General features: G+C 48.6%; 1 protein-coding gene and 1 long non-coding RNA gene across 10 annotated transcripts in view; one reads left to right on the forward strand and one right to left on the reverse strand.

The window, feature by feature from the left end:
• The window catches only part of AGRN (agrin), a 355575-nt gene that overhangs the window by 294902 nt on the left and 34211 nt on the right, over positions 1-26462 (forward strand). For 8 of the 9 annotated variants that reach the window (XM_075603626.1, XM_075603634.1, XM_075603631.1 and 5 more), the window contains 11 exons: positions 473-578; positions 6910-7260; positions 7807-7971; positions 8918-9045; positions 16248-16362; positions 17290-17421; positions 20163-20588; positions 21928-22120; positions 22425-22640; positions 24005-24234; positions 25601-25735. In XM_075603626.1, coding sequence (XP_075459741.1) covers positions 473-578; positions 6910-7260; positions 7807-7971; positions 8918-9045; positions 16248-16362; positions 17290-17421; positions 20163-20588; positions 21928-22120; positions 22425-22640; positions 24005-24234; positions 25601-25735 — 2197 coding nt within the window. The remainder of the gene's footprint in view (positions 1-472; positions 579-6909; positions 7261-7806; positions 7972-8917; positions 9046-16247; positions 16363-17289; positions 17422-20162; positions 20589-21927; positions 22121-22424; positions 22641-24004; positions 24235-25600; positions 25736-26462) is intronic. The other variant, XM_075603629.1, reaches the window with a different exon arrangement.
• LOC142496750 (uncharacterized) lies at positions 6989-17485 on the reverse strand. Its single transcript, XR_012802100.1, has 3 exons — positions 17270-17485; positions 14364-14471; positions 6989-8240 (listed from the first exon to the last, which is right to left on the reverse strand). It is a non-coding gene; the product is annotated as an uncharacterized LOC142496750 (long non-coding RNA).

Genomic DNA, 26462 nt, shown 5'->3' on the forward strand with positions numbered 1-26462 from the left:
ACTGCCGGCTGGGTTCAGGAGTCTTGGTTCAGGAGCCTGGCTGAATTAAGGCAATCAAAGGCCTTAATGTGAACTGTATGCCCTCAAACTATAGAGATGTACATGCAAGAAAACTCAGCAGTGTGTGTGTGTATATATGTATATATATATTCGTATAATGAACAGGCACTCCTCTATGATAAAAAAATATATATATATTGTTTAGCAGACAGGTACATGTTCACTATTCCCTGCTTATTTTGATAATGCCAATCATATATATAATATAAGAATGCATTAACGCTCTTATGATGTAATAATACATAGTACAATATGCGTAGAACATATGAACATTCTGTAGTGTTGCTAGAGCGTAACTTTTTTCCCGATTTCTTCATTACAAATGATTTTGAATCTCCGCCAGTCCCCTCTGTTTCATGAGCCCTATATACAATGTGCCTTCCCTACCATTACCGCCCTCACTTTGTCACAGGTCTGCGGCTCTGATGGAGTGACCTATGGAGACTGGTGTCAGTTGAAAACTATTGCTTGCCGGCAGGGCCTAGCCGTCACCGTGAAGCATACAGGGCCGTGCCAAGGTAAGTAGCATTAAATTAGACTAGAAGTATCTCCCAGTCCCTCAGTATCTGCAGGTGGCATTTCCTGAATGGAGATAGTACGTAGAATCCAGTAGCAGTAATTGCAATGAATATCACAATATATTACTGTATACAGGCATACCCCGGTTTAAGGACACTCACTTTAAGTATACTCGCGAGTAAGGACATATCGTCCAATAGGCAAACAGCAGCTCGCGCATGCGCCTGTCAGCACGTCCTGAACAGCAATACCGGCTCCCTACCTGTACCGAAGCTGTGCGCAAGCGGGGAGACTATAGAGCCTGTTACATATGCGTTATTTACACCAGTTATGCACATATATGACGATTACAGTACAGTACATGCATCGATAAGTGGGAAAAAGGGAGTGCTTCACTTTAAGTACATTTTCGCTTTACATACATGCTCTGGTCCCATTGCGTACGTTAATGCGGGGTATGCCTGTATATATATATATATATATATAGCAACTGTAAATATTACTGTATTATGTTCATTTGCATGTCTTAGACAGGTCTGCAACCCTATCTTTCCCCATTATCGCCTCTTTACTGTGGAGGGTTTTTGTCACTTTTTTTACCCACCATAACATATATATATATACACACTAGCTGATATACCCGGCGTTGCCCGCCTTCACTGCTCCTGTACCCCCTCCCCCCCCCCTCCCACGTTCCGATTTCACCCCCCTTTCACAGCTCCATTTCCCCCCCTCCCCCTTGACAGCTAGGCGGCGGCTTCCTGGGTGAGCGGGAGGGTTTGTAATCCCCCCCCCCCCTTCAGAGCTTAGCGGCGGTAGCCCTCCTTTGGTTAGTGATTTCTACCCCCCCCCCCACTTCAGAGCTCGGCAGCAGCGGCTCACTGGGGGGGCGGGAGGGTTGGGATTCCCCCCCCCCCCTTCAGAGCTGTCTGGTGGCGGATCACTGGGGGGGCAGGCGGGAGTGTTGTGCAGCGGCGGCTCACTGCGGGTGGGTTAGTGACGGGGTGCGGCGGCACGCTGCGGGTATCTCTGGGGCGGCTGACTTTGGGTGTGGTGTGTGACGGGGGGTGGCGGCAGCTGAGTTACTGTGGGGCGGGGTGTCTGCTGCGGTGGCGGGCGGGAGCAAGGTCATCAACAGAAAGTATGGCGCCCAGGACAAATGAAAGGAGCAGGGCCTCCCCCCCCTCCCAACCCATAGCGCACCTACCAGGGTAAAATATTTTTTAGCGCACAACTTTATTACAATGCAACATGTTTATTCTTATATTTTCCACAAAGGACAGGTGGGTGACTGACTGAGTGGGGGGGTGAAAGGCAGGAGCGGGGGAGTGAAAGACAGGAGCGGGGGGGGTGAAAGGCAGGAGCGGGGGGGTGAAAGGCAGGAGTGGGGGGGTGAAAGACAGGAGCGGGAGGGGTGAAAGGCAGGAGTGGTGGGGGGTGAAAGGCAGGAGCAGGGGTGAAAGGCAGGAGCGGGAGGGGTGAAAGGCAGGAGTGGTGGGGGGTGAAAGGCAGGAGCAGGGGTGAAAGGCAGGAGCGGACGTGCGTGCGAGAGGCGGCAGGGAGAGAGGCGATGGCCGGGACTCGGGAGTGTGTGCGGCGTGCGGCACGGGAGAGAGGCGTGTGGCACGGGAGAGAGGCGTGCGGCACGGGAGAGAGGCAGCAGCGGGAGAGAGGCGTGCGGCACGGGAGAGAGGCAGCAGCGGGAGAGAGGCGTGTGGCACGGGAGAGAGGCAGCAGCGGGAGAGAGGCGTGTGGCACGGGAGAGAGGCGGCAGCGGGAGAGAGGCGTGTGGCACGGGAGAGAGGCGTGTGGCACGGGAGAGAGGCGTGTGGCACGAGAGAGAGGCGGCAGCGGGAGAGAGGCGGCAGCGGGAGAGAGGCGTGTGGCACGGGAGAGAGGCGTGTGGCACGGGAGAGAGGCGTGTGGCACGGGAGAGAGGCGGCAGCGGGAGAGAGGCGTGTGGCACGGGAGAGAGGCGGCAGCGGGAGAGAGGCGTGTGGCACGGGAGAGAGGCGGCAGCGGGAGAGAGGCGTGTGGCACGGGAGAGAGGCGTGTGGCACGGGAGAGAGGCGGCAGCGGGAGAGAGGCGGCAGCGGGAGAGAGGCGGCAGCGGGAGAGAGGCGTGTGGCACGGGAGAGGCGTGTGGCACGGGAGAGAGGCGGCAGCGGGAGAGAGGCGTGTGGCACGGGAGAGAGGCGTGTGGCACGGGAGAGAGGCGGCAGCGGGAGAGAGGCGTGTGGCACGGGAGAGGCGTGTGGCACGGGAGAGAGGCGGCAGCGGGAGAGAGGCGTGTGGCACGGGAGAGAGGCGGCAGCGGGAGAGAGGCGGCAGCGGGAGAGAGGCGGCAGTGGGAGAGAGGCGGCAGCGGGAGAGAGGCGGCAGCGGGAGAGAGGCTTGTGGCACGGGAGAGAGGCGTGTGGCACGGGAGAGAGGCGGCAGCGCGAGAGAGGCGTGTGGCACGGGAGAGAGGCAGCAGCGGGAGAGAGGCGGCAGCGGGAGAGAGGCGGCAGGGAGAGAGGCAGCAGCGGGAGAGAGGCGGCAGGGAGAGAGGCAGCAGCGGGAGAGAGGCGGCAGGGAGAGAGGCAGCAGCGGGAGAGAGGCGTGCGGCACGGGAGAGAGGCAGCAGCGGGAGAGAGGCGTGTGGCACGGGAGAGAGGCGTGTGGCACGGGAGAGAGGCGTGTGGCACGGGAGAGAGGCGGCAGCGGGAGAGAGGCGTGTGGCACGGGAGAGAGGCGGCAGCGGGAGAGAGGCGTGTGGCACGGGAGAGAGGCGGCAGCGGGAGAGAGGCGTGTGGCACGGGAGAGAGGCGTGTGGCACGGGAGAGAGGCGGCAGCGGGAGAGAGGCGTGTGGCACGGGAGAGAGGCGGCAGCGGGAGAGAGGCGTGTGGCACGGGAGAGAGGCGGCAGCGGGAGAGAGGCGGCAGCGGGAGAGAGGCGTGTGGCACGGGAGAGGCGTGTGGCACGGGAGAGAGGCGGCAGCGGGAGAGAGGCGTGTGGCACGGGAGAGAGGCGGCAGCGGGAGAGAGGCGGCAGCGGGAGAGAGGCGGCAGCGGGAGAGAGGCAGCAGCGGGAGAGAGGCGGCAGCGGGAGAGAGGCGTGTGGCACGGGAGAGGCGTGTGGCACGGGAGAGAGGCGGCAGCGCGAGAGAGGCGTGTGGCACGGGAGAGAGGCAGCAGCGGGAGAGAGGCGGCAGCGGGAGAGAGGCGGCAGGGAGAGAGGCAGCAGCGGGAGAGAGGCGTGTGGCACGGGAGAGAGGCAGCAGCGGGAGAGAGGCGTGTGGCACGGGAGAGAGGCAGCAGCGGGAGAGAGGCGTGTGGCACGGGAGAGAGGCGTGTGGCACGGGAGAGAGGCGTGTGGCACGGGAGAGAGGCGGCAGCGCGAGAGAGGCGTGTGGCACGGGAGAGAGGCGGCAGCGGGAGAGAGGCGGCAGCGGGAGAGAGGCGGCAGCGGGAGAGAGGCGTGTGGCACGGGAGAGAGGCGGCAGCGGGAGAGAGGCGTGTGGCACGGGAGAGAGGCGTGTGGCACGGGAGAGAGGCGGCAGCGGGAGAGAGGCGTGTGGCACGGGAGAGAGGCGGCAGCGCGAGAGAGAGGCGGCAGCGGGAGAGAGGCGGCAGCGGGAGAGGCGTGTGGCACGGGAGAGAGGCGGCAGCGGGAGAGAGGCGTGTGGCACGGGAGAGAGGCGTGTGGCACGGGAGAGAGGCGGCAGCGGGAGAGAGGCGTGTGGCACGGGAGAGAGGCGTGTGGCACGGGAGAGAGGCGGCAGCGGGAGAGAGGCGTGTGGCACGGGAGAGAGGCGGCAGCGGGAGAGAGGCGTGTGGCACGGGAGAGAGGCGGCAGCGGGAGAGAGGCGTGTGGCACGGGAGAGAGGCGTGTGGCACGGGAGAGAGGCGGCAGCGGGAGAGAGGCGTGTGGCACGGGAGAGAGGCGGCAGCGGGAGAGAGGCGTGTGGCACGGGAGAGAGGCGGCAGCGGGAGAGAGGCGTGTGGCACGGGAGAGAGGCGGCAGCGGGAGAGAGGCGTGTGGCACGGGAGAGAGGCGGCAGCGGGAGAGAGGCGTGTGGCACGGGAGAGAGGCGTGTGGCACGGGAGAGAGGCGGCAGCGGGAGAGAGGCGTGTGGCACGGGAGAGAGGCGTGTGGCACGGGAGAGAGGCGTGTGGCACGGGAGAGAGGCGTGTGGCACGGGAGAGAGGCGGCAGCGGGAGAGAGGCGTGTGGCACGGGAGAGAGGCGACGGCCGGGAGTGTGTGCGGGCGGGAGAGAGGCGGCGGGCGTGTTAGCGGGCGGGACAGCGTGAGTGCGGGCGGAGATGCGGCGTGTCGGGAGTGGCGGTGAGAGGGACTGGTGATGCGGGGGCCCGGTGGTGGCTGTATGTGAGGCGGCGGTGAGAGGAGCTGCTGGTGCGGTTAGAGGGGGGGTGGTAATGAGGGTGTATGTGAGGCGGCGGGGTGAGGGACTGATCCGGTGGGGGTGTGGATGGAGGTGGCGGGCCGGGTGTAGGGTGTGGCTGGGGGGTTGCAGCGGCAGATGGCGGGCAGGGTTTGAGGTGCGGCTGGGGGGGTTGCAGCGGCGCTCGGTGAGGAGGAGAATCTGTGGCTGCACTGCGTGTGTCTCTCGCTCAGAGGGGCACGCGGTGTAGCCGTGGGGGGGTGGGACACACGGGGGGGGCGAGGCACACCGGCCAATGAGAGCCGTGGGGGGGGCGGGTGGGCCGACGGATCAGTGTGATTGGCCAGAGACTGTGTGACAGGCCAACTGACCAATCAGATTGCCCATAAGCACAGCAAATATACAATGTTTAAATAAAAAAATATATATATATTATACCATACACATTTTAATTTATGGTGGGTAAAAAAGGCAACAAGAAACCTCCACCGTATTGCATATAGCAAATAAAAATATCACTTGTGAGCACATTCACATATCTTAGATAGGTCTGCAACCCCGCCTTTCACCATTATCACCCAGAATACAGTGCTTCCACTGCAGCAAGGGATTCTGGGAAATGACATGCAAATGAGCACACCGTGTCACTTTTTGCCTGAAAACCATTTTTACTTGGAAGCCTTATAAGCTAATGCTTGCTGTTAACACAGCTTTTAAAGCTGCAGTTCAAGCTGCCGTTTAAAAAAAAATAATATATATATATATATATTTTTTTGTTCCTCATTCAATATGTGCATCAATACAATCTGCACACTGACAAGTGATTAGCTAAGTTGCAGATCGATCTGTTCTCCTGTAATCGATCGCTTGCTCAGGGTTATTTAATTCAATTCTTGCACAGCATTGTGGGCAATGTAGTTCCTGGAATATGATTGACTGGGCAGTTACTAGATACAATTGGTGCACTGCTAGAGAGAGGGCGGGGCGCAAGAGCCAGAGCCTATCAGAAGGGGAAGGGGGCTGTCACTTTGGAAATGCTTCCTACATTAGAAACATTAAAAATCTTTAAAACCTTTATTTTAATTTTTTTAAATGCTACAAGTATTTTCTCATAGTACAGAACTGATTTATTAAACACACACACATGTAGGATATTGCTTGAACTGCTGCTTTAAGCACAGCATGGGATTATATGCAAAGACAGAAAAAACACTCACAGACGTGTTTCAACCTTAATGGGTCTCATCAGTGTGAGGCTGGTGGTACTGCTGGCTTTGCAATTTTCAAGGCTGTAGGATTTAGCACACACATTTTAAGTTATGGTGGGTGAAAAAGGCGAACAAGAAACCTCCTCCGCATCACATAGAGCAAATAAAAAGATAACTTGTGAGCACATTCACATGTCTTAGACAGGTCTGCAACCCCGCCTTTCACCATTATCCCCTTGCACAGCGGTGCGCAAACTGGGGGGCGCGGGCGGTTACAGAGGCCCCACGCTCTTCCCCACGGGGAGGCGTGAGGCCTCTGTAACTTACCTGCTGCCAGCCGGGTCTTCGGTGACACGTCGCCATGGCAACGCGCCGTCAAATGACGCTGTGGAGTCATGGCGTGATGTCACATGACCCCCGCGCACAAGAAAGAAAGGTAGGGGGGCGCAAGCACTTGGGGGTGTCTTATATATATAATATATATTGAATGATTAGGCTTTAGGATGAGATGGCCCCATATGAAGGAAAAAATGCTAACCGGGGCTTAATTTTTCTTCTCGGGATCACCATAACAGTAATGATTAGGCATTGTACCAAATATTTCCAACTCCATAGTACCCATTACAAATATTTATTTTATTGGTTTATTTTAGTTATCACTTGTATGTAATGATTGGATAAATATGTCGGTGGTGACGTAATTATAATGTATTTCCCTGTCTGTCCTCTACTACAGAAACCATCACGCATGCCAACCTTAGGACTTTAGCTCCAACTGGAACACCCACCCCACCCATTGACCAAATTCTCCCTACCCCGGTGACAACAAAGATTCTAGACACCAAACGAAAGGCGGACTCCTTCCCTCTAGTGATGGAGACTCCCGTCACCCGCCGGCCACGTCCCACCAGCACAGCTAGACCCGTGACCCAGACATTCGTCCGCACTACCACTGTAAGGCCAGTTGTCACGGTCCCCGTGGTTCGACCCACCACTGATCAGATCTATGATGAATCAGGGAGCGGCAGTGGAGACGAGGAACCAGAAACCAGCGGAGACCTCGAAACAAGTGGATCTGAACCGAAATGTATGTCTTCAGCTCCCGGGTCTTGGTACTTGAGAGAGGACATCAGGGTGGATATGCTTCTAAATATGCCAATTAAGTTGCTTCTTTATTGAGGACACAGGGAAGAGTAGAGAGCAGGATTTGTTTATATATGGTAGCCAGAAATAAATCTTTATAGTGGAAAAAGTAGCAATCTACAAGGAAATACTCCAAAGGGTTGTTTCACCCCAATACATAGACACAGAGACCACTGTAATAAATTTAACAACTTTTCTCAATAGATCTATTTTTTTTCAAGCACTACTCATTTCTAAATATGCTAAAATGTAATGATTTTGACACAAAATTAAAAATGTGGTCATGACTATCTGTGCTTTAATGACATGTTTTTAATGAAGTTCATGTATGATTCAGTCATGTATGAGTACTTGCATGTATTGCTGCATTCCTTGCAACATGTAAGATGACCTCGTGCTGTTTGAATTTGGAATGGGGGCTTGAAATAACGAGGAAATACTGTGTGGTTTGTCTCTTATACTGTGTATTCCTAATCTCTCACTGGTGTAGTGGGAATGTTTGATACAGAGGAAGAGCAGCAGGAAGAAGGTGAAAGGGAAGGCGATTTCATGGCCACCCCAGCCATGGAGAGAGCCAGCTGCTATAACACACCTCTAGGATGTTGCTCGGATGGGAAGACGCCAGCTATTGATGCTGAAGGGACAAATTGTCCAAGTGAGTCTTTATCTTTATGAAGGGAAAGTGTGGCGTTCATCATTGGAGGATGGAACTGCTTAGGTCTAGAGAACCATTCAGGATCAGGGCTGCAAACACACGATGGAATTTGGTGGAAAGTCTTTGACTTGTCTATTGTACTCATGCAAAGGAAATCATTTAAAGTCTTCAGCTGGACAGGTGGCAGCAAAACAAGGTGGACATGTTTTCCTTCAGAGAGTTTCCCAGCACTGTAATTTCCCTTGGGTATAAAAAGAGACGTTGAAAGACTGGAAGGCAATAAACAAAGACACACACATTATTTGAACTGGTGGGTCTTCCCATTGATGACCACACTACAGTATGCAGCCTAGCTTGGCCAACTGATACATCAACATGTTTAGTGCAGTTTTTGAAATGCAAATGTAGCGTCAAACTAATAATATCGAAGGCATATATAGTGACATAACTTAATGGGTTTTGTACCACTTAAATACCAGTCATTAATTGTGTAAGGGGAGTTTATTGGACCACAGGTCCCTTCTGTCTGCTTCCGTCTCTATGTTACTATGTCTGCTTGTCTGTGACTCTTTCTGATTCTTCTGTGTCTTGCTATCTATTTTCTGCCTAATTTGTCTTTCTTGTTGCCCAGCTAGTAAAGGCTTCCACCTAAGCCGCCTCTCATGGGGAGTTACCTGGTAAAGTGCTGTCCTGCCTGCCCTCTACAACCACAGGATGACGACACACGCACACATCCTCACTCAGTTACTAATCCTCCATAGCTCAGCTCCGTGCCATGCTACTAACCCTACACCAGGCACTGCCCATGCTGCCACTCACCAAATAGAAGGGAAAGGGGAGCAGCGTTAGGCAGGTTTATTGTGACGCTTCCTTCGATGTGATCGCCCGGCACAGTGACTATTGTTTTATATTTTGTCCCCCCCCCCCCCCCCCCCTCCGACTGCAGAAACCAAAGTTTTCCAGGGTGTCCTTATAGTGGAGGAGCTGGAGGGTCAAGAGGTGTTTTACACACCGGAGATGTCCGATTACAAGTCTGAGCTGTTTGGAGAAACCGCCCGAAGCATTGAGAATGGGGTGAGAGATACTCTTGGCTGCATGTTGGGCTTATCACGTTGGGCTAATCTCCCATACTTATAACTGTTCCAGTTCACCCCTGTCCAGTGAATTCCCATGTGTATAATTGACAACCGAGCATAAACCAGGGCATAAAAATCTCTTGCCGTTTTCATTTAACTTTTTGTGTTCCTCCTGTTTTGTAACATACACAAATAAGACTTTGGGGCATAAACTAAAATGCTATGTTAATGACGGTGGTGTTCATTAAGATGTAAGCAAGGGTCTTGCTGCCATGTGGGGAAGATGGAATAACTGGAATCTTGAAAGAAGCTCGGGGTAGACGGAGAAAAAATCCTTTGAAAACTCTTTACGTGCTGCTTGAAGAACAGGCAAATTCCAGAACAATGGAGGAATGCCAGAGTTAGTCTAATCCACAAGGAAGGAGACAAAGAAGTCCTCAGGAACTACAGACCAATACGTCTACTTCCAATCAAAAGATCGTCGCAAAGATATTCATCGGCTGCAACAGACCCTCAACTTTGCCCAGCCTAGAGAACAAAGTGGGATTTTGTAGTGGATACAACACAATGGACGATATCCAAGTCAAACAAGTAGGGATTTCCCCCGAAGTAATGAATACGATCCACCACTCCGCTTCGGATTTGTAGGTGATGAAAAAGCCTTTGATTCTGTCTACACCTCAGCAGTCCTAGGTGCATTAAGAAGACCAAGTGTTGAAGAAGCGTACATTGATATTATACAAGGAGGCCGCATCAACCATTAGTTTTACAGAAAGATACAAGCAAGATAAGGATCAGCAAGGGAGTGCGGCACTGAGACACAATGTCACCAAAGCTTTTCACAGCAACACTTGTTCAAGGCATTAAATTAGGAAGGAAAGGGAATCAAAATCACAGGGAATATTTGAGTCGCCTACGATTTGCAGAGGACATTGTTATTTTTGCCACGAGTCCAGAAGACCTCCAGCAACAAATTGCAGAACTCTCCGTAGCAAGTAAGAACGTGGTCCCCCATGTGAATCTCGGCAAGACCAAAGTGATGATCAACAAATGTGTCAAGTCTAAAAAGATCTAAATAAATGGATTGAACTAGAAGAAGTCGAAGACTGTGTCTACCTTGGCCGGCAAGTAACAATGGATGGGAACCTTTTGATTGAAATCAATAGGAGAATGAAGATGGTATGGAGGCATTTGGGAGAAACAAGACAATATTTTCAATGGACCTTTCCACTGTGCTTCAAGAGGAACGTTTTCGACCTGTGTGTTCCACCCGTGCTCACATATGGATGTGAAACTTGGACCGTAAAAAACTTCCGACAACACAAAGAAGTATGGAGAGATGTATGCTGGGTATTACCCGACGAGATAGGGAAAAGAATGAATGGATTTGAAAGTCTGTGACATCATCACATGGGTGAAGAAATTCAAATGGGCATGTCGCAAGAAGAAATGACCATCGTTGGACAAGGATTGCACTGAACTGGGTTCCAAGGAAGAGTAAAAGACCAAGGTGACGACCAAAAGTAAGGTGGGAGGATGAAATTGGAACATTTGCTGGAGCAACATGGAGAAGGGAGGCTTGTAACCGCGGTACCTGGAAGATCATTGGGGAGGCCTTCATCCAGCAGTGGGTCGACGTGGGTTACATAGTAGATGAGGTTGATAAAAGATATGCAACCATCAAGTTCAACCTATGCGAAGTTTAGACGACAGATACTTTATTCTTTATCCCTACTTACAGTATATTGATCCAGAGGAAGGCAAACAGAAACCCCAGTGACATATCATCCAATGATATTTCATAAGGGGAAAAATAAATTCCTTCCTGACTCCAAGGGCTGAAGATGATATATAATTGTGCATCTCTATCTTTATGCAATAAAACATAACAGTATTTTGCTCTATAAAAAATGTATGTAAATATACATTTGTTTTTCTAAATTTGGGCTAAAAGTCAACTGCTTGATAATGTTTGCACATACTGAAGAATAAAGCCAGTTCATCAAGTTATTAAAAAAGACAGTCCCTCATAAGGCCAAAATAAACTAACCGAATTGTCATGTTTAAGTAACTAAACCTGGAGGATTGATGCTTTTTTAAACGAAGCTACTCTAATTATTCAGATTGAGCTGTATTCTGCTTTCATGGTCACCTTTGAAAAGAAAAACCATAACATTTTCGACATTAAAAAAAGTGACATTTCTGCTTTAAGGATTTTTTTTTTCCCATAAGGAATCCAACTACACTATTTAAAGAAGGGTATTTGGGGCCGAGGGGAAATTGCCCCTTTAATAGTTGCTGCTGATATATTGTACAGTGATGACATCATAAGATTCCAAAGGAGCTTTCCCAATAAAGAAAACCAAAGCTGCTTGAATGCATTACCACTGAGACGTGCCTCGCCTCGCCACCGCAATGCAATCGCACAGAAATGTGTTAAGCTGTTGATTAAAATTTCCATTCTTCAACCATGTTTGTTAGGAAAAGGCCAATGGCTCTGGATAAAAAAAAAAATGAACAAAATAACAGCCTCTTAACTCACAACCTTGTCAGTTTACAAAGGGCATAGTTTAATTAACACCTTATTAAAATGAAGAGTTGTGGCAGCAGGGAAATCTGGCATCATTCTGTTGTTGACATTTGAAAGCAAAGATCATGTTGTTTCACTATATTATTTCATGGAGCGCTGTTTTTATTTATTTTTAATTAATCTATGTCTTTACGTTTATAAGAGGCCATACATCATTTTTTTGTTGAAAGTGCAATGGTGCGAGCTCTGGTACCTTTAGGATAGTGTTACCAGTGGTGTCCATTTGAATCAAATTCTCTGTTATTGGGGTTTGGAGAACAGCAGCACAAGAAAGGGCTTTGGCAGCTGTACATGCCACAAAGTGTGCGAGTATTACAATATGGAGATGATGGAAAGCTGCGACAGAATAAGGATTTAGGTGCTGTAATAACAGCCTGGATCTGCCCAGAATCTTCCCTGAGAACTTGGATAATGATGAGTGTGGTAGTATACAGAGGTGCGTGTGCGTTTACTTACCAGGCTTGCACTCCGTGAGTGACATGTTATTGGGTGACACTAAAGACATGTTGATGGAGAACAAAGAATATTTTAGGTGTGCTATTCAGACACCTTTTACTCCTATTTTGATTCAGAATTGTTACAAATGGCAAGAAGGGACTCGGGACGCTATAATCACCCAAGTGTTTGAATAGAGATGATAACTCCATTTGATATACAGTGTTTAGAAATTACAAGCCAAGAGGGACTGATCCACTTATTTCAAACGTATCTTCCCATCTGCTTAGTTGTGGTGTTTTGTGTGTGTTTGTTTTACAGACTTTCTATTCATTTGGCTAACATTCTACACATGTAAACCTTTTCCTTAGCAGTGTGCATTGTGCTAGCTTTGAATGTGCATTGTATGGGGCCATCCGTACCTGCCCACTGTATGCATTGCAACCCCTACTTGAGGGAGGGAGTTGTAACATTAAGGAATTGACGCTCCCCCTGCTGGCGCCGCTGTAGATCTTTAAACTTCTAGGTGTACCACTGTGGTTCCCAATGTTTTTAACATTGTGCACAGAAAATATTTGTTCCAATCTTATTGCCTAGTCATCAGCCTATTGATAACAAAACGGTGTGACCAATCTCCGGCAGTATAGTGTCCTGAGCTCTTGGGAGGAACACATGCTTAATAAGGCCCAAAACTGCACCTCAGTGTGTGCAGGCAGCATGGGTGTATAGCCGTCAATCCCTGCGGGAGCTTCCAAAGTCATGCCCCACAATGCCTTGCCTCTGCATGCAAAGCATTGTGTGGAACGACTTTGGAATCTCTTGCTGTAATGAGCCACCTGAGCTGCAGCAGGGATATCCTGAAAACCTGTCCTGTAGGTGGCCCTTGAGGACTGCCGTTGTGCCCCCCCCCCCCCCTCCCTATGGGTTCTTGAACCCCCTGTCGGGAATTACTGCACTAGAAGAAGCCTGTCTTCAGTTTAACTTTTGACATTCCCGATCTGGTTATCCAAGGTGGTAGCAAGAAATATAATAGACACATATTGGCCTAATTTCTGCCTCTGTCTTCTTCATTCCCATTCTTCCTTTTCTCTTTCCCTCTCCTACTATTTCCTTTCTCAGCCCTGTCTCTTCCCTCACACCCAGCATGTCTTTTCTATATCTCTGATTACCAGCGTCTCTGTCAGCCGAGGAGGTGGGGAGTGTTGCCGGCTAAGGCTCTGTAGAGGAGGAATTAGCACTGCTATTGTTCTCCTAGAGATGGCACATTCTGAGCCAGAGCGAGATGGAAACAGGAGATATCTCTTATCCATTACAGTATTGGGCCGGCCTGCAGAGTCCGCCTGTGTGAAGCACAATGGAAGCGGCAGAAAGAATAGCCGCAGATCTCATGCTTTTTCACCCTTTCTTATATTAGAAATTAGTTCTTTCTTCAAGAAAATGAGACCTGATATCCATTACGGTAACATACTAGTTTATGCTGAAAAAAGACTTGTGTCAATCAAGTTCAACCTTAGCTAAATTCTAACTGTGAGAGATACATATTCTATATTTATGATTTTTATCTAATCCAGAGGAAAGCAAACCAAAAAAATACAGAAGTTTGCCAATTATATCCCACAAGGCACCAAAAAAAACTTGCTCCATGGATCAGTTCTCTTCCTGGGTTTGGCATATCCCTGTATGCCTTTCCTTTAAAAAAAAAAAAAAAAAAAAGCATATGTAGTGTACCTGCCAAGGGTAACAATGTTTTGGAAAGTGTGAGGTCCCTTATTCAGTAAGCTCCGGTGTGGCTGTTTGCACTGTGACCCGGAATGGCAGTGGGAAACGTCAGAGCACACATAATGAGGGCTGAAAATCTTCACCTTTTATTGCACTAAAATGAAAATTGGCACACACTGCCTTTTAATACCACAACCGGGTCACATCCATGTGTTACCCCCGCCACTCGCCTCGCTGCAGGGACATCTCTCCACTGGTTGTTTCGCCGCCAAGATAAGCCCCCAACCTTCCCCCTAATCTTAAACCCTAATATTAACGCTACCCCCTATCTTAAAAGCCTTAACCCCTTACCCTAAAAACCTTAACCCCTTACCCTAATTCCCTACCCTAAAAACTTTAACCCTTTACCCTAAATCCCTACCCTAAAAACTTTAACCCCTTACCCCAATTCCCTACCCTAAAAACATTAACCCCTTACACTAATACTCTACCCTAAAAACCTAACCCCTTACCCTAAACCCCTTATCTTTAACCACCTACCCTAACCTCTAAAACGCCGTTAGTTAACTTACCTTTTTGGCAAAACGTCCGACGGCGGAGTATCCACTGGCCGCGGCGAAGGGTCCCTCTGCAGCCGGCACCACATGTCCGATTTCATGTTTTCCACGATGGGGTCACATCTAAGCAAGGGACATCAGCATTGAATTTGCAATATAGAACGTTCACATGGCTCCAGCAGAAGGTATCGCAGCATTGAATGCGAATCGAGAGGTACAGTACATGGCCAGGGTGTGTGCTGTGGATCTCCTTTATTATAGAGCCCAAAGCGTTTTCTTAGACGTAACATTTTTTGGAATGGAAGGTATACAAGCCGTGCTGGCCAAGTCTGCCCAGTAACGTTATACTAACTTATATTCTCAAATGCTGCTGTGCTGATCAGGAAGTGAACTCATAACTGTTGCGACACTAGAGTATTATGTAAACTGCAAAAGATCATTTGTCTTATATATATAATTTTTTTTTTTTAATATATAGTAATTACTTCTAATTTGTTTCCATAACTAGTGCTTGAATGTTTAACTCTTGGAGACACACTTGCTATGGCTTCTACATCATAATGTGTATATTTTTATATATATATTTTTTTATGAATCCCTTACTTTCGTTAATAATAATAATTTAAAAAAAAAATATTATATATATAATATATAGAAAGTAAGGGATTATGCAACACGGCTGAACATGTTATACGCTGTTTCGTGTCTACATCTTTGGGGTCAGGTAAATCCCCTCAGGCATTTTTATGCTCCTTTGCATGCCGCTCTGGCAAAGAAGCGGCAAATGGTCTCTTGACTCTTTCTGTTCAGCCCAGTCCTGTTTGTAGGGTATACTTTCTGCACTGTCCCTGCCCTGCCGCTTCTCCGCTGCATCCATGCATAATAATAACTTTATTTCATTTAGCGCTTTTCTCCCAATGGAACCAGTGGCGTAACTACAGCGCAGGGGACCCGGGGGCATTTTACCTCCCTGCCGGGCCTTCATCCCGCAGTGTCATGTGACTGCATCATCACGGCGATACTGCGCGGTCGGTGGAGGAGGGCTGCTCTCTTCCCCAGCAATCAGTTTCATTGCTGAGGGGGGGTTATCATGAGTTGAGCCTCCCGTTACGCCACTGAATGTGGTTCAAAGCGCGTCACAGTGACAGTACAGAGCGTCACAGTGACAGTACAGCGCGTCACAGTGACAGTACAGCGCGCGGTACGCAGCACATGGGAATGTTACAGACACAGTCCCTGCCCAGTGGAGCTTACAGTCTATGATTTTGGTACCTGAGGCACAGGGAGATAAAGTGACTCGCCCAAGGTCACAAGGAGCTAACACCAGGAATTGAACCAGGGTCCCCTGCTTCCCACTCTGTCATTGTTTACAGTCCGTATCTTTACTCGCTGAGCCCCTGAGCCACTCCTTCTCGTCCGTGCATTACATGTCACACAGCTTACCCTCCTCCCACGTACAGCTAGGGTTACCAGGAGTCCAGTATTGACCTGGACTGTCCTGTATTTGGACACTCAGTTCAGTAAAAAAAAATAGAGGTAATACTGAACATGTGTGTGTATACCGGTATTACCTCTCTGGACACGTGACCTGACCGGCTTTAAGGGGGGGCGGGGGTGTGACACAGGATTTCCCCGAGGAGGCTGGGCAGCTGCCTCCAACCTGATTGGCTTCTGCTGGGTAACGCAGCCAATCAGGAGGAGGTGTCAGGAGCCTGGGGGTGGGGCGAAGGAGAAGAGGAAGCAGCATGGAGAAGTGCGTGCGTGTGTGTGTAGCGCATCCCACCTTTCACGACTGTGTCCAGTATGTTTTGAGAAGCCGCCTGGCATCCCTATGTACAGCCCATGTACCTCCTAATCAGTATCTTTATTCTAATGATCTCCTGCGCTCTTGTCCTTCAGCTGGATCATCTTCTCCGAAATTCCGACGTGAAGAGGGATTTCAAGAGCATCCGTGTCCGGGACCTTGGGCCCAGCGATTCCATCAGAGCCATAGTGGAGGCGCATTTCGACCCAGGTCTGCTACTTCTAAAGGGCACGGGGCATTCCTTAGGACAGGGACTTCATAATAAAAACCCCTCTATCCAGTGGGACCCCATTGCATCCCCAGAAATTGACACACGCGTAGGAAATGAAACCTTCGTTATTGGAGACTAGTTAGATGCTGTTTGCTTTTTTTCCTTTTTGTTGTATTGATGGAATTTTTGTTAGAACAATGGGGTCACCAAACGGGTGTGTTTATCGGGCAAACAGGGCAACTGATGTATCAGAAAAACTAATCCAAATGAAGGCAACAAGATTTTTCTTGGGTGTATATATGTATATATGCAGTATATATAGTGCAATGTTGTTTTCCTGCAGGATTATACCACTTTTATCTTGCTGCATAAACTCCATTGTCTTAATAATACAAATAATATATTTTATATATATAAATTAACTCGCCCCTCTGACAAAGAAATACGGTTATTGGTAGCTGTAGTAACTATTGGTAACGAAATGAACTTCTGAATTATTACCCAGATGCATTTTCCGTGTAATCTGTGACACCGGGGTTTTGAACCCGGCTTGAGCTTCTTTAGACTTGGGACTTTTACCACTAGGCGATCCTATCTGGCTAGGTGATGTACTTCTTGCAGTGATTCACCTCCGCAGGGAATTGTCATAACGAACAGCATGACAAAATATATTAGGTCAGGGGCGGCAACTCCAGTCCTCAAGGGCCGCCTCAGGTCAGGCTTTAAGGATATCCCTGCTTCAGCACAGGTGGCTTAGTCAATGTCTGAGACACTTATTGAGCCAACTGTGCTGAAGCTGGGATATCCTTACAACCTGACCTGTTGGGGGGATGGGGGCCATGTCTTGAGGACCACTGTTGAGCCCCCCTGCTCTATAATGATGCAGATATGAACCGGCCTCTTTACCTCTTGTCTCTCTGTATTAGCTACCACCCTGTCGGCTCTGGACGTGCAAAAAGCGTTACTGAAGCAGCTTAAGAGCTCCAAGAAGAAGGCCGTCACTGTAAAGAAGCCCGCACAGGACCATGTCAAGTTCTTGGACTTCGGTGAGATCCCCGGTACATCCCTGCTTCATTCTCCTATCTGGTTCCAGTTGCCTGTGTAGAAAGATGTATTATGGACTGGCTTGCTGCTTCGTTTGCGCTGCAATTTCTAGCTTTTTAATGAGGCACACCAAGCTGTTATATTTATTTATTTATTTATTATGCAGGATTGAAGCAGGGGTTCTTCGGAACTGAACCCCATTAATTTCAGCTCTGGAGACCCCCTGCATCCAGAGTTACTTACCTCCGTAGCAGGTGCCGGTAGCTGCTCCGGGGGGCTCACATTATGGCCGCTTTTCAGAGCTTCCGTGCTCTGCGGGCCAATAAGAACCGTGACGTCGCCCAGTGCGGCTTCCTGTTGGCCCAGGTGATGCGGGCTCTTTACACTGCAGGAGATACCGTCACCCCCATCGGAGGTCCGTATCTCTAGAAGCAGGGGGTCCCCGGAGCTGAAACGAGTGGGGCTCCTCTGCGGAGACCTCCCGCTTCAATCCTGTATTTAAAAAAAGAAAGAAAGGGGGGAAAAAAACCCGTCAAGGGTTTGCTCCTTTACTAAAAGTGCAGCATTGTGGCTGTAATAAAGGGTTACAGACGGGGGCGCTGCTCTCCCCGCCGCGCTGCGCTGTTTGCTGATACAGGTTGCAGGCGTGTGGCATATTTTCAGAAGTAGAGGTCATCTCCTTGTGCCCAAAGACAACCTGGGATCAGGGAACTGACCAAACTAGCAGATTCAGAGTTTTCTTTGCTTCCGTGCGTAACGAACAACTGTCCCGTGGTGTACACATTAACTCAGGGGTTCACGAGATATCCCTGCTTCAGCACAGGTGGCTCAGTCGAAGAGCCTGCTTCAGCACAGCTGGCTCAATCAGTGCTGAAGCAGGGATATCCTTCAAACCTGACCTGTTGGGGGGGGGGGGGGGGAGGGGCTCTTGAGGACTGGAGTTGAGAACCCCTTCATTAACCCCTCGTGTATCAGACACAATCCCTGAAGACGGGTGCAGCTTACAGCTCTTGAATATGTCTTCCGATGGCAGCTAACCCATAGGATAGATTGTTACTTCACCACCTGCCGTCCCTTGTTGGATGTCCTGCAGTCCGGCAATATCGCAGTCACATTTGCTCATGAAACCTCCCCCGCTGGTATTTTATTTAATCCTTCCGCTGCCTCATCGCAAGGTGCACTGCAGGCCTGCCCAGTAGCAAATGGGCTGTTACTTCCTCTGAATATTGTTCTTTATTGTTGGTCTTCATATACTTGCGCTGTAAAATAAAATGTTTTAGTGGCATTTTTGTAGTGATGAAAGGGTTGAGAGCGAGGATAAGACTTGGCCATAAAATAGCTGCTGTGAGACCATGCTACTTTCTCAGCTCTGCCCCCAAAGGGCTGAAGGAGCGGCTCAGTGAGTAACGACACTGACTCTGAGAGCAATGACATCGGGAATTGATCCAGGTTCCCCTGCTTCAAACTCTGTGTCGGCTCCTTGTGACCTTGGGGGAGTCACTTTATCTCCCTGTGCCTCAGGCACCAAAAGCATAGAGTGTAATCTCAGCTGGGCAGGGACCTGTGCCTGCAACATTCCTATGTGCTGCATACCGCGCGCTGTACTGTCACTGTGACGCGCTGAGTCCCATTGGGAGAAAAGTGCTATATGAAATAGTTAATTATTATTATTATACAATGAATCACACCACCTTCGCGCACTAGAAATGCCACTGGGCACCCAGGGAACAGATTATCCTTACTCAGCAAAAGGGGTAACTGCATCAGATACAAACTAAGGACCCCCACGCCATTACTGTTAATGTAAAACGATTCGGTTTATACCGTAACAAACTGTATACATACGGTAATAATGTTCTACATTGGAAGTGAACGTGTCCTTTTGCACAGAGAGCAGTGCAGCTTCAGCACATTATTGTTAATCTTTACAACAGTAATCCTCGCAGGGGGCTAAACGTTAACCACGGGCAGGTGTGGCCAAGACTGTCCGAGCCACTTTTGTGCAAAGCCTAATCGATCGCCTCCTATTCACGTGTGCTCAGCCAGTGTGGTTATTACTTCATTAATTAACATTAGGAAGAGATCACCCGACACATTTATTTATTTGTTTATTTATCAAATGTGTTACCAGGAAGTAATACATTGAGGGTTACTTCTCGTTTTCACGTATGTCCTGGGCACAGAGTTATAACAATACATGGTTACATTAAAAGAACAGAGTTATACAGGCAATTCACAGACATTTCATGGGAAGATGGTGTCGGAAAGTTGGGTGCAGGGGATAAAAGGGTTGGAGAGTTTCAGATTGAAATACAGCGATTTTAACACCAACAAACATCAGCGAACGGCAGCAAACGGCTCACACCCCTTGGCTGCCCTTCTGCTGTGCTAAAGGCTGTCTGCCTTTGGGGAGATGCAGATGTACACTGAAGGGGTTCAGAATAAATGTAGCAGAGATTTCCTTTTGTCCTCCAGGGCATTAGCATCTGTGCAATATGTTTCACTACAGTTGCAATGTTTCAATGCTACTTGTACCACATGTGATATATAGAACTGTAGATGAGGATTATGGTTGGCTGGTATTGCTCCAAACCTGTAACCTCTCCCAAATCCCCTCGCACGCGCCTGTGGGACACTTCACCCTTCAGAGAGAGAAAGCGAGCAGAGTTGTGTGTATGCTGTTGCAGTTTCGTATTTCCAGTTTGTGTGTGCGAGTGTTTGATAGAACGTTCTATAACTGTGTGTTTCTTCTTAGACTGGATACCTCTTATGGTTACAACCACAACCACAACAGCCGCAACCACTAGCACTGTAGCTACAACCAGCACCATAGCAATTACCAAGCCGGTAGTGACCACTAATACAGCGTCCACTACAACCATGGCAACTACACTGCCCCCCAGAAGACTGGTTGCTGTCCAGACCACTCCTGTGCCCCTCCTCCGGCACCCCGTCAGCACAGCCAGAATGACCACAAGAAGGCCGATCACTACCAAGAGGCCGATGACCACTGCCCCTTCCACCACAAGGCGAAAGCCCACCCGCCTGCCACCGGTCACCAAGAAACCTCTGCGGCCCTGCGACTCGCACCCGTGTCTGCATGGGGGCACCTGTGAGGATGATGGGCGGGACTTCACCTGCAGCTGCCCCGCCGGGAAGGGAGGAGCCGTGTGCGAGAAAAGTACGGGCTGAGCTCTCTCCTGGTTTCTTCGCAATGTCCTATTTTGATCTCAAGACCGATGGAGATTGTTGACAGATGTGCACACTAGCTTAGCTCTGATGTTACAATGGGGTACTCCTCTAGCAATAAGGATTGGTGGAAGTGTAAAAAGAAAAGGATTCTGGTGTGTCAAAGGCAGCTTGGCTTACTGTAATTAATCCAGGTTAATAACATTTAACCCCTTCCCTGCCAGATTGTGCAGTAATGCGTATAGGCCTACGTGGCAAAACTAGTTAAAGGAGTGTGGGGGGGAGGGGAAGTTTAGCAGTGATGAGGGTCTGGCAACAGAGAGAATATACACAAGAAATAAAACGCTCTCTCATTCCCCCGTCCTTAGAAATTATTATATTATGTGTTTCGTCCTCAGCAGTATAAGAATACATCGTGACACTGCCTTTTTCTGTACATGGCTCAACTCCAGTCCCCAACCCCCCCCCCCCCCCGCAACAGATCAGGGTTTCAGGATACCCCTGCTTCAGCACAGGTGGCTCAATCAGAGCTCTGATTGAGCCACCTGTGCTTAAGCTGGGATATCCTGAAAACCTGACCTGTTGGAGGGGGGTCTTGAGGACTGAAGTTTAGCCCCCCCTGTTATAGGCAACGCTATAATCAGGGCCCTCTCTAAATCGGCAATCATCATTAGCCTACTACACAGCACCAAGCGTCCCCATTCCAGCTGACCCTCTCTTCGGGTACCATTAGGAACTTAGGAAAAGTCCCGACGAGGTCTTCAGGAAGCAGACTTGTAACACCAGAAAGAGGTGACCATGGGGTTTATTGATTAAAATAACCCTGCTTTTAAAAAGAAATTGCAGCCCATTTCTCGCAGTAAAAGAAAATAACACACAGGGCTTTGTATCAAGGGAAACGTGGTGCGATTCTGGGGCAAAGAAAAATGGCATCAGACAAAGAATCCTGTTGATTCCAAAGGGACTTTTTCTTATTGATACATAAAGTGCAGACTTGTTCCCTAGAATTGCACCATTTTTGCCTTGATACATACGCCGCACTGTTTATCTGTTGCATTAGCTTTGCAGCAAGATATATGTAAGGGGTGTGTATGTATGTATGTGTGCTCATTTGCATGTAATTTCCCAGAATTGCTTGCTGCAGTGGAGGCACTTTATGTATATGTATATATATATATATATATATATATATATATATATATATATATAAAATATATATATATATATATTTATATATATATTTATTAGAACTTCGCACACCACCCTACCCCATCTCCCCCTAAAAAGTCTTCCAGCCCCATACTAGCTCTCTCCGTGTCTTCTTGCTGCAGATATTAAGTATTTCATTCCTGGATTCGGGGGGAAGTCGTACCTGGCGTTCAAGATGATGAAGGCGTATCACACGGTGCGCATCGCCATGGAGTTCCGCTCCTCGGAGCAGAGCGGGCTGCTGCTGTACAACGGCCAGGTGCGAGGAAAGGACTTCATTTCGCTGGCGGTGGTGAACGGCTTTGTGGAGCTCAGGTAAAGACAACCTGCCTGGGTTGGCCAAGCCTCCTCTCCTGTGCCATCCTCCCACTGGAGAATGACAAGTTAGGCAAGAAAGCGTGTACCTTTTACAATGGGCTGAAATAACCATTTGTACATTGGGATCCACCACGGTACTCCCCCTCTATTGTCCTTCCTTTGTCGTCTTCCCCCACTTTCTTCCACTGTCTCTATATCCACCCCACTCCCGCTCTCTGTATCCCTTCCCCACTTCCCTCTCCGTCTTTTGTTGCTTTGGAAAACACACCCGCAGACCAACGCCGTTGTCTAAATTTGACAGGTTTAATACGGGATCGGGCACAGGAACCATCACCAGTCAAGTGCGCATTGAGCCCGGCAGGTGGCACCAGCTTGTGGTGACCCGTAACCGCCGTAGCGGTATGTTGTCAGTGGATGGGGAATCCCATGTGAATGGCGAGAGCCCGTCCGGCACCGACGGTCTGAACCTAGATACCGAACTCTTCATAGGTGGAGGACCAGATGACCAGATGGCTGTGTAAGTAGCAATCGGATAGTACATCTAAGAGTCAAAAATAGCTTCTTTGTTTTGGTCACTATTTTACAGCAAATGCTGAATAGTATTATATTCGTGATCTGCAAATGGGATTCTGAAAGAGAGACGGCTGCAGTTGACCACAACTTACATCAGAACACAACTTACATCAGAACACAACTTACATCAGAACACAACTTACATCAGAACACAACTTACATCAGAACACAACTTACATCAGAACACAACTTACATCAGAACACAACTGACATCAGAACACAACTGACATCATAACACAACTGACATCAGAACACACAACTTACATCAGAACACAACTGACATCAGAACACAACTTACATCAGAACACAACTTACATCAGAACACAACTGACATCAGAACACAACTGACATCAGAACACAACTGACATCAGAACACAACTGACATCAGAACACAACTGACATCAGAACACAACTGACATCAGAACACAACTGACATCAGAACACAACTGACATCAGAACACAACTGACATCAGAACACAACTGACATCAGAACACAACTTACATCAGAACACAACTTACATCAGAACACAACTTACATCAGAACACAACTGACATCAGAACACAACTTACATCAGAACACAACTTACATCAGAACACAACTTACATCAGAACACAACATACATCAGAACACAACTTACATCAGAACACAACTGACATCAGAACACAACTGACATCAGAACACAACTGACATCAGAACACAACTGACATCAGAACACAACTTACATCAGAACACAACTTACATCAGAACACAACTTACATCAGAACACAACTTACATCAGAACACACAACTGACATCAGAACACATGCAGAAACATGTACAGTACAGTAATGAGACTCCCTATGAAATTGGCCGGAACTGAGTCTGATGCAGTAAATATTTAGGAGGACCATAAGTGTTCCCGGTGTTGGGTTGATAATGTCATCGAGGTGGCACCTAGGATCACCGCAGCAGCCATGCTGCCTACTACTGCACATGGTTTCAGAGTAGACGGGACTCTTCTTGTAGAAAATATATTAGTTGCATGTTGATGCCTTGTTTATGGCTGCAAGAAAAGTGCCTGCAGGCCACAGTCAACACAGCGAGAATGAACACAAGCAGGCTGGTCACTACCAAGAGGCCAATGGCCACTGTCCCCGTCACCACTAGTTTTAAAACTTGCAGAAACGTTGAAGTGCAAGAGACGAAATAATGCACTTTGCTGTGTACTCGGCTTATCCATTACGGTTCGTGGCTGGCATCAGGAATTGCTGAGTAGCGTCTGCACTAGTCCCTGCCAGCTAAACATTTGCACCTCGTCCACTATACAGGGTGTCGGAACGGACATCTGTGTCCAGTGGCCTCAAAGGCTGCATCCGTCTGCTGGACGTAAACAATCAAGTGTACAACCTGCAAGAGGAAGGGGCAGATGTCTTGTACGGCAGCGGGGTAGGAGAGTGCGGGAACAACCCCTGCCAGCCCAATCCCTGCCACAATGCTGCCGTGTGTCTTGTGAAGGAGGCGGAAATGTTCCACTGCCGCTGCCTGAATGGGTACACGGGTACGTTTATCTGTTCATGTTACTGATGCAAAGCAGCAGTTCTGCCACCTTTGTTTGCTGTTAACCTAGGGGTACTGGGGAACAAGGATAAGGAAAAAGGGCATTATCCCCGCGGGAGGGTTCAACAGACAGACGTATCCTTTATCTTCAATGAAATAAAGAAGGCTTCTTCTCTTTGTTCTCCCAAAACAAAGCATGCAGGAGCAAAAATAAATCTAACTACAGGCAGTTTGGCATAATCAGCTGAGTCCCACCGCTATGTCCGCACACACAACCCAGAACCTGGGGGGCTAGTAATGCTGGAAGCATCTTTTTATACGTTTCACTAACCACTACCCCAAGCTCTGCATTAAGCAAACTCAATGAAGCTTATTTTTCGCACCTTTTTACATTATCATTCAAATAATTGTATGCATAAATAAAATAAAAAATACTACTTCACGTACCAAAAGACCATACATCCCGTACACAACAACACACAATAGATTTCTATTTTGACTTGAAAATATTCATGCTCTCACAGGATGCTGGAGGCAAGGGAGATATTTTACCAAATTCAAAAAGGCACACAGTATAATTATCTATGTAACGTCTGACTTGGTAAAGCTTAATGCAGCATTGCCTTTAAAAATAAATTAAAAACATATAACCCCCTCCCACCCCACTTCTAGGTGGGGAGCAGGGGGTCTCAGGATCGGAACTGCGTTAATTTCAGCTCCAGGGACCCCCTGCTCCCCTAGACACTAGGTGTTTCTCACCTATAAAAAAAAAAGCGGTATAGTCACTTTAACTACTTAAATACCTGTGTGAATGTCATTATGCTTCATTTTGCTGTTTAAAAACAGACAACTCTGCATTTGCCATCCATGTGTTTTACTAGGTATGTATTTATGCCGTCCTGATACCCTTCCCCAATAGGAGAGCGGAAACACAGGGGGGCAGAGATCAGAGGTTGACTGGTCAGCAAAATAGAAAAGAATAAATGTTTTCGGAAAAAAAAAAAACGTTATCTCAAATAAGTATACAGTATTTCAGAAGGCTTTCAACGCCCTCTGCTGCTTCACACACACCAAGAAATAAAAAGGAACCATTATGTAGGTCACTTAATCTGCCACAATCCCCATCGTTTCTTTTTTTCACTGTAGAAAACGATACAAAGCAGTAATTGACTACTCCAAATTAGCCAGGATGATAACCCTGCATTAAATCATTGGAGTCTTTTTAAAGTGCTTTCATCGATCTGTCCGCGCTGCTGTTAGAGTGGCCCTCTCACTAATGGGAGTAGTCTGCCAGAGCCTCGTGCTGCAAGTGTGGGGTCTACCAGTTTCTTCCGGGCCATTCCATTCACCGCCGGCTATGATTTCAGGGCCAACCTGCGCAGACGAGCGGAACCCGTGTGACCCCAACCCCTGCCATGTCTCTGCTACCTGCTTGGTACTGCCTGAGGGTGGCGCCAAGTGTGAGTGCCCAATGGGCAGAGAGGGAGAGTTCTGCGAGAAGGGTAAGAGACCGCCAGCACCTGACAACCAATACAATGCCATATCTGTTAATACGAATAGTGTCTCGTGTAGTTAGAGCAGTGATGGCCAACTCCAGTCCTCAAGAGCCACCAGCCGTCCAGGTATTCGGGATATCCATGCTTCAGCACAGGTGGTTCAATCAGTCATTCTGACTGGGCCACTGATTGAGCCACCTGTGCTGAAGCAGTTGACCACCCCTGAGTTAGAGCCTTTCAATTCCAAGGAACTTTATAGTTCTTCCTGTAAGGCATTTGTGGGCCATACCTGGCATGGAAACCTGGCAGCACATTTGTGGTGTCTTCATCTGCATTGTTGTCTCCACAACCGGGGGAGAAGAGAAAGTACCAATGGTATTCTATTGGCCAATCACTCGTAAGTAAGCTAAATCACAGGGAAGGGACGCGACCAGAATCACACTGGTGAGAGAGGAAGTGACAGACACAAGTGTTCAACAATGCTTCTGTATTTAATCCAAATGCCTTAAAATAGATACTACATCTACTAATAGAAGGAAGGCCTTCTCCACCTAAACTGAACAGTGATAGTTTCGAGGGAGTCAGGATTTAGGGCAGCAGCCTTTTCAGCTGTATCTACACTTCTCACAGTCTCTGCATATGGTGAAGTAGAAAGTTCCTTCAGAAGCTTTTTGGGGTATCGGATTTACCAAAGGGACCCTACTTAAGCTTTGTTCTCTCTTCCTTCTCCCCA

Source organism: Ascaphus truei, chromosome 6, assembly GCF_040206685.1.
Source record: "Ascaphus truei isolate aAscTru1 chromosome 6, aAscTru1.hap1, whole genome shotgun sequence".
Classification (NCBI taxonomy): Eukaryota; Metazoa; Chordata; class Amphibia; order Anura; family Ascaphidae; genus Ascaphus; species Ascaphus truei.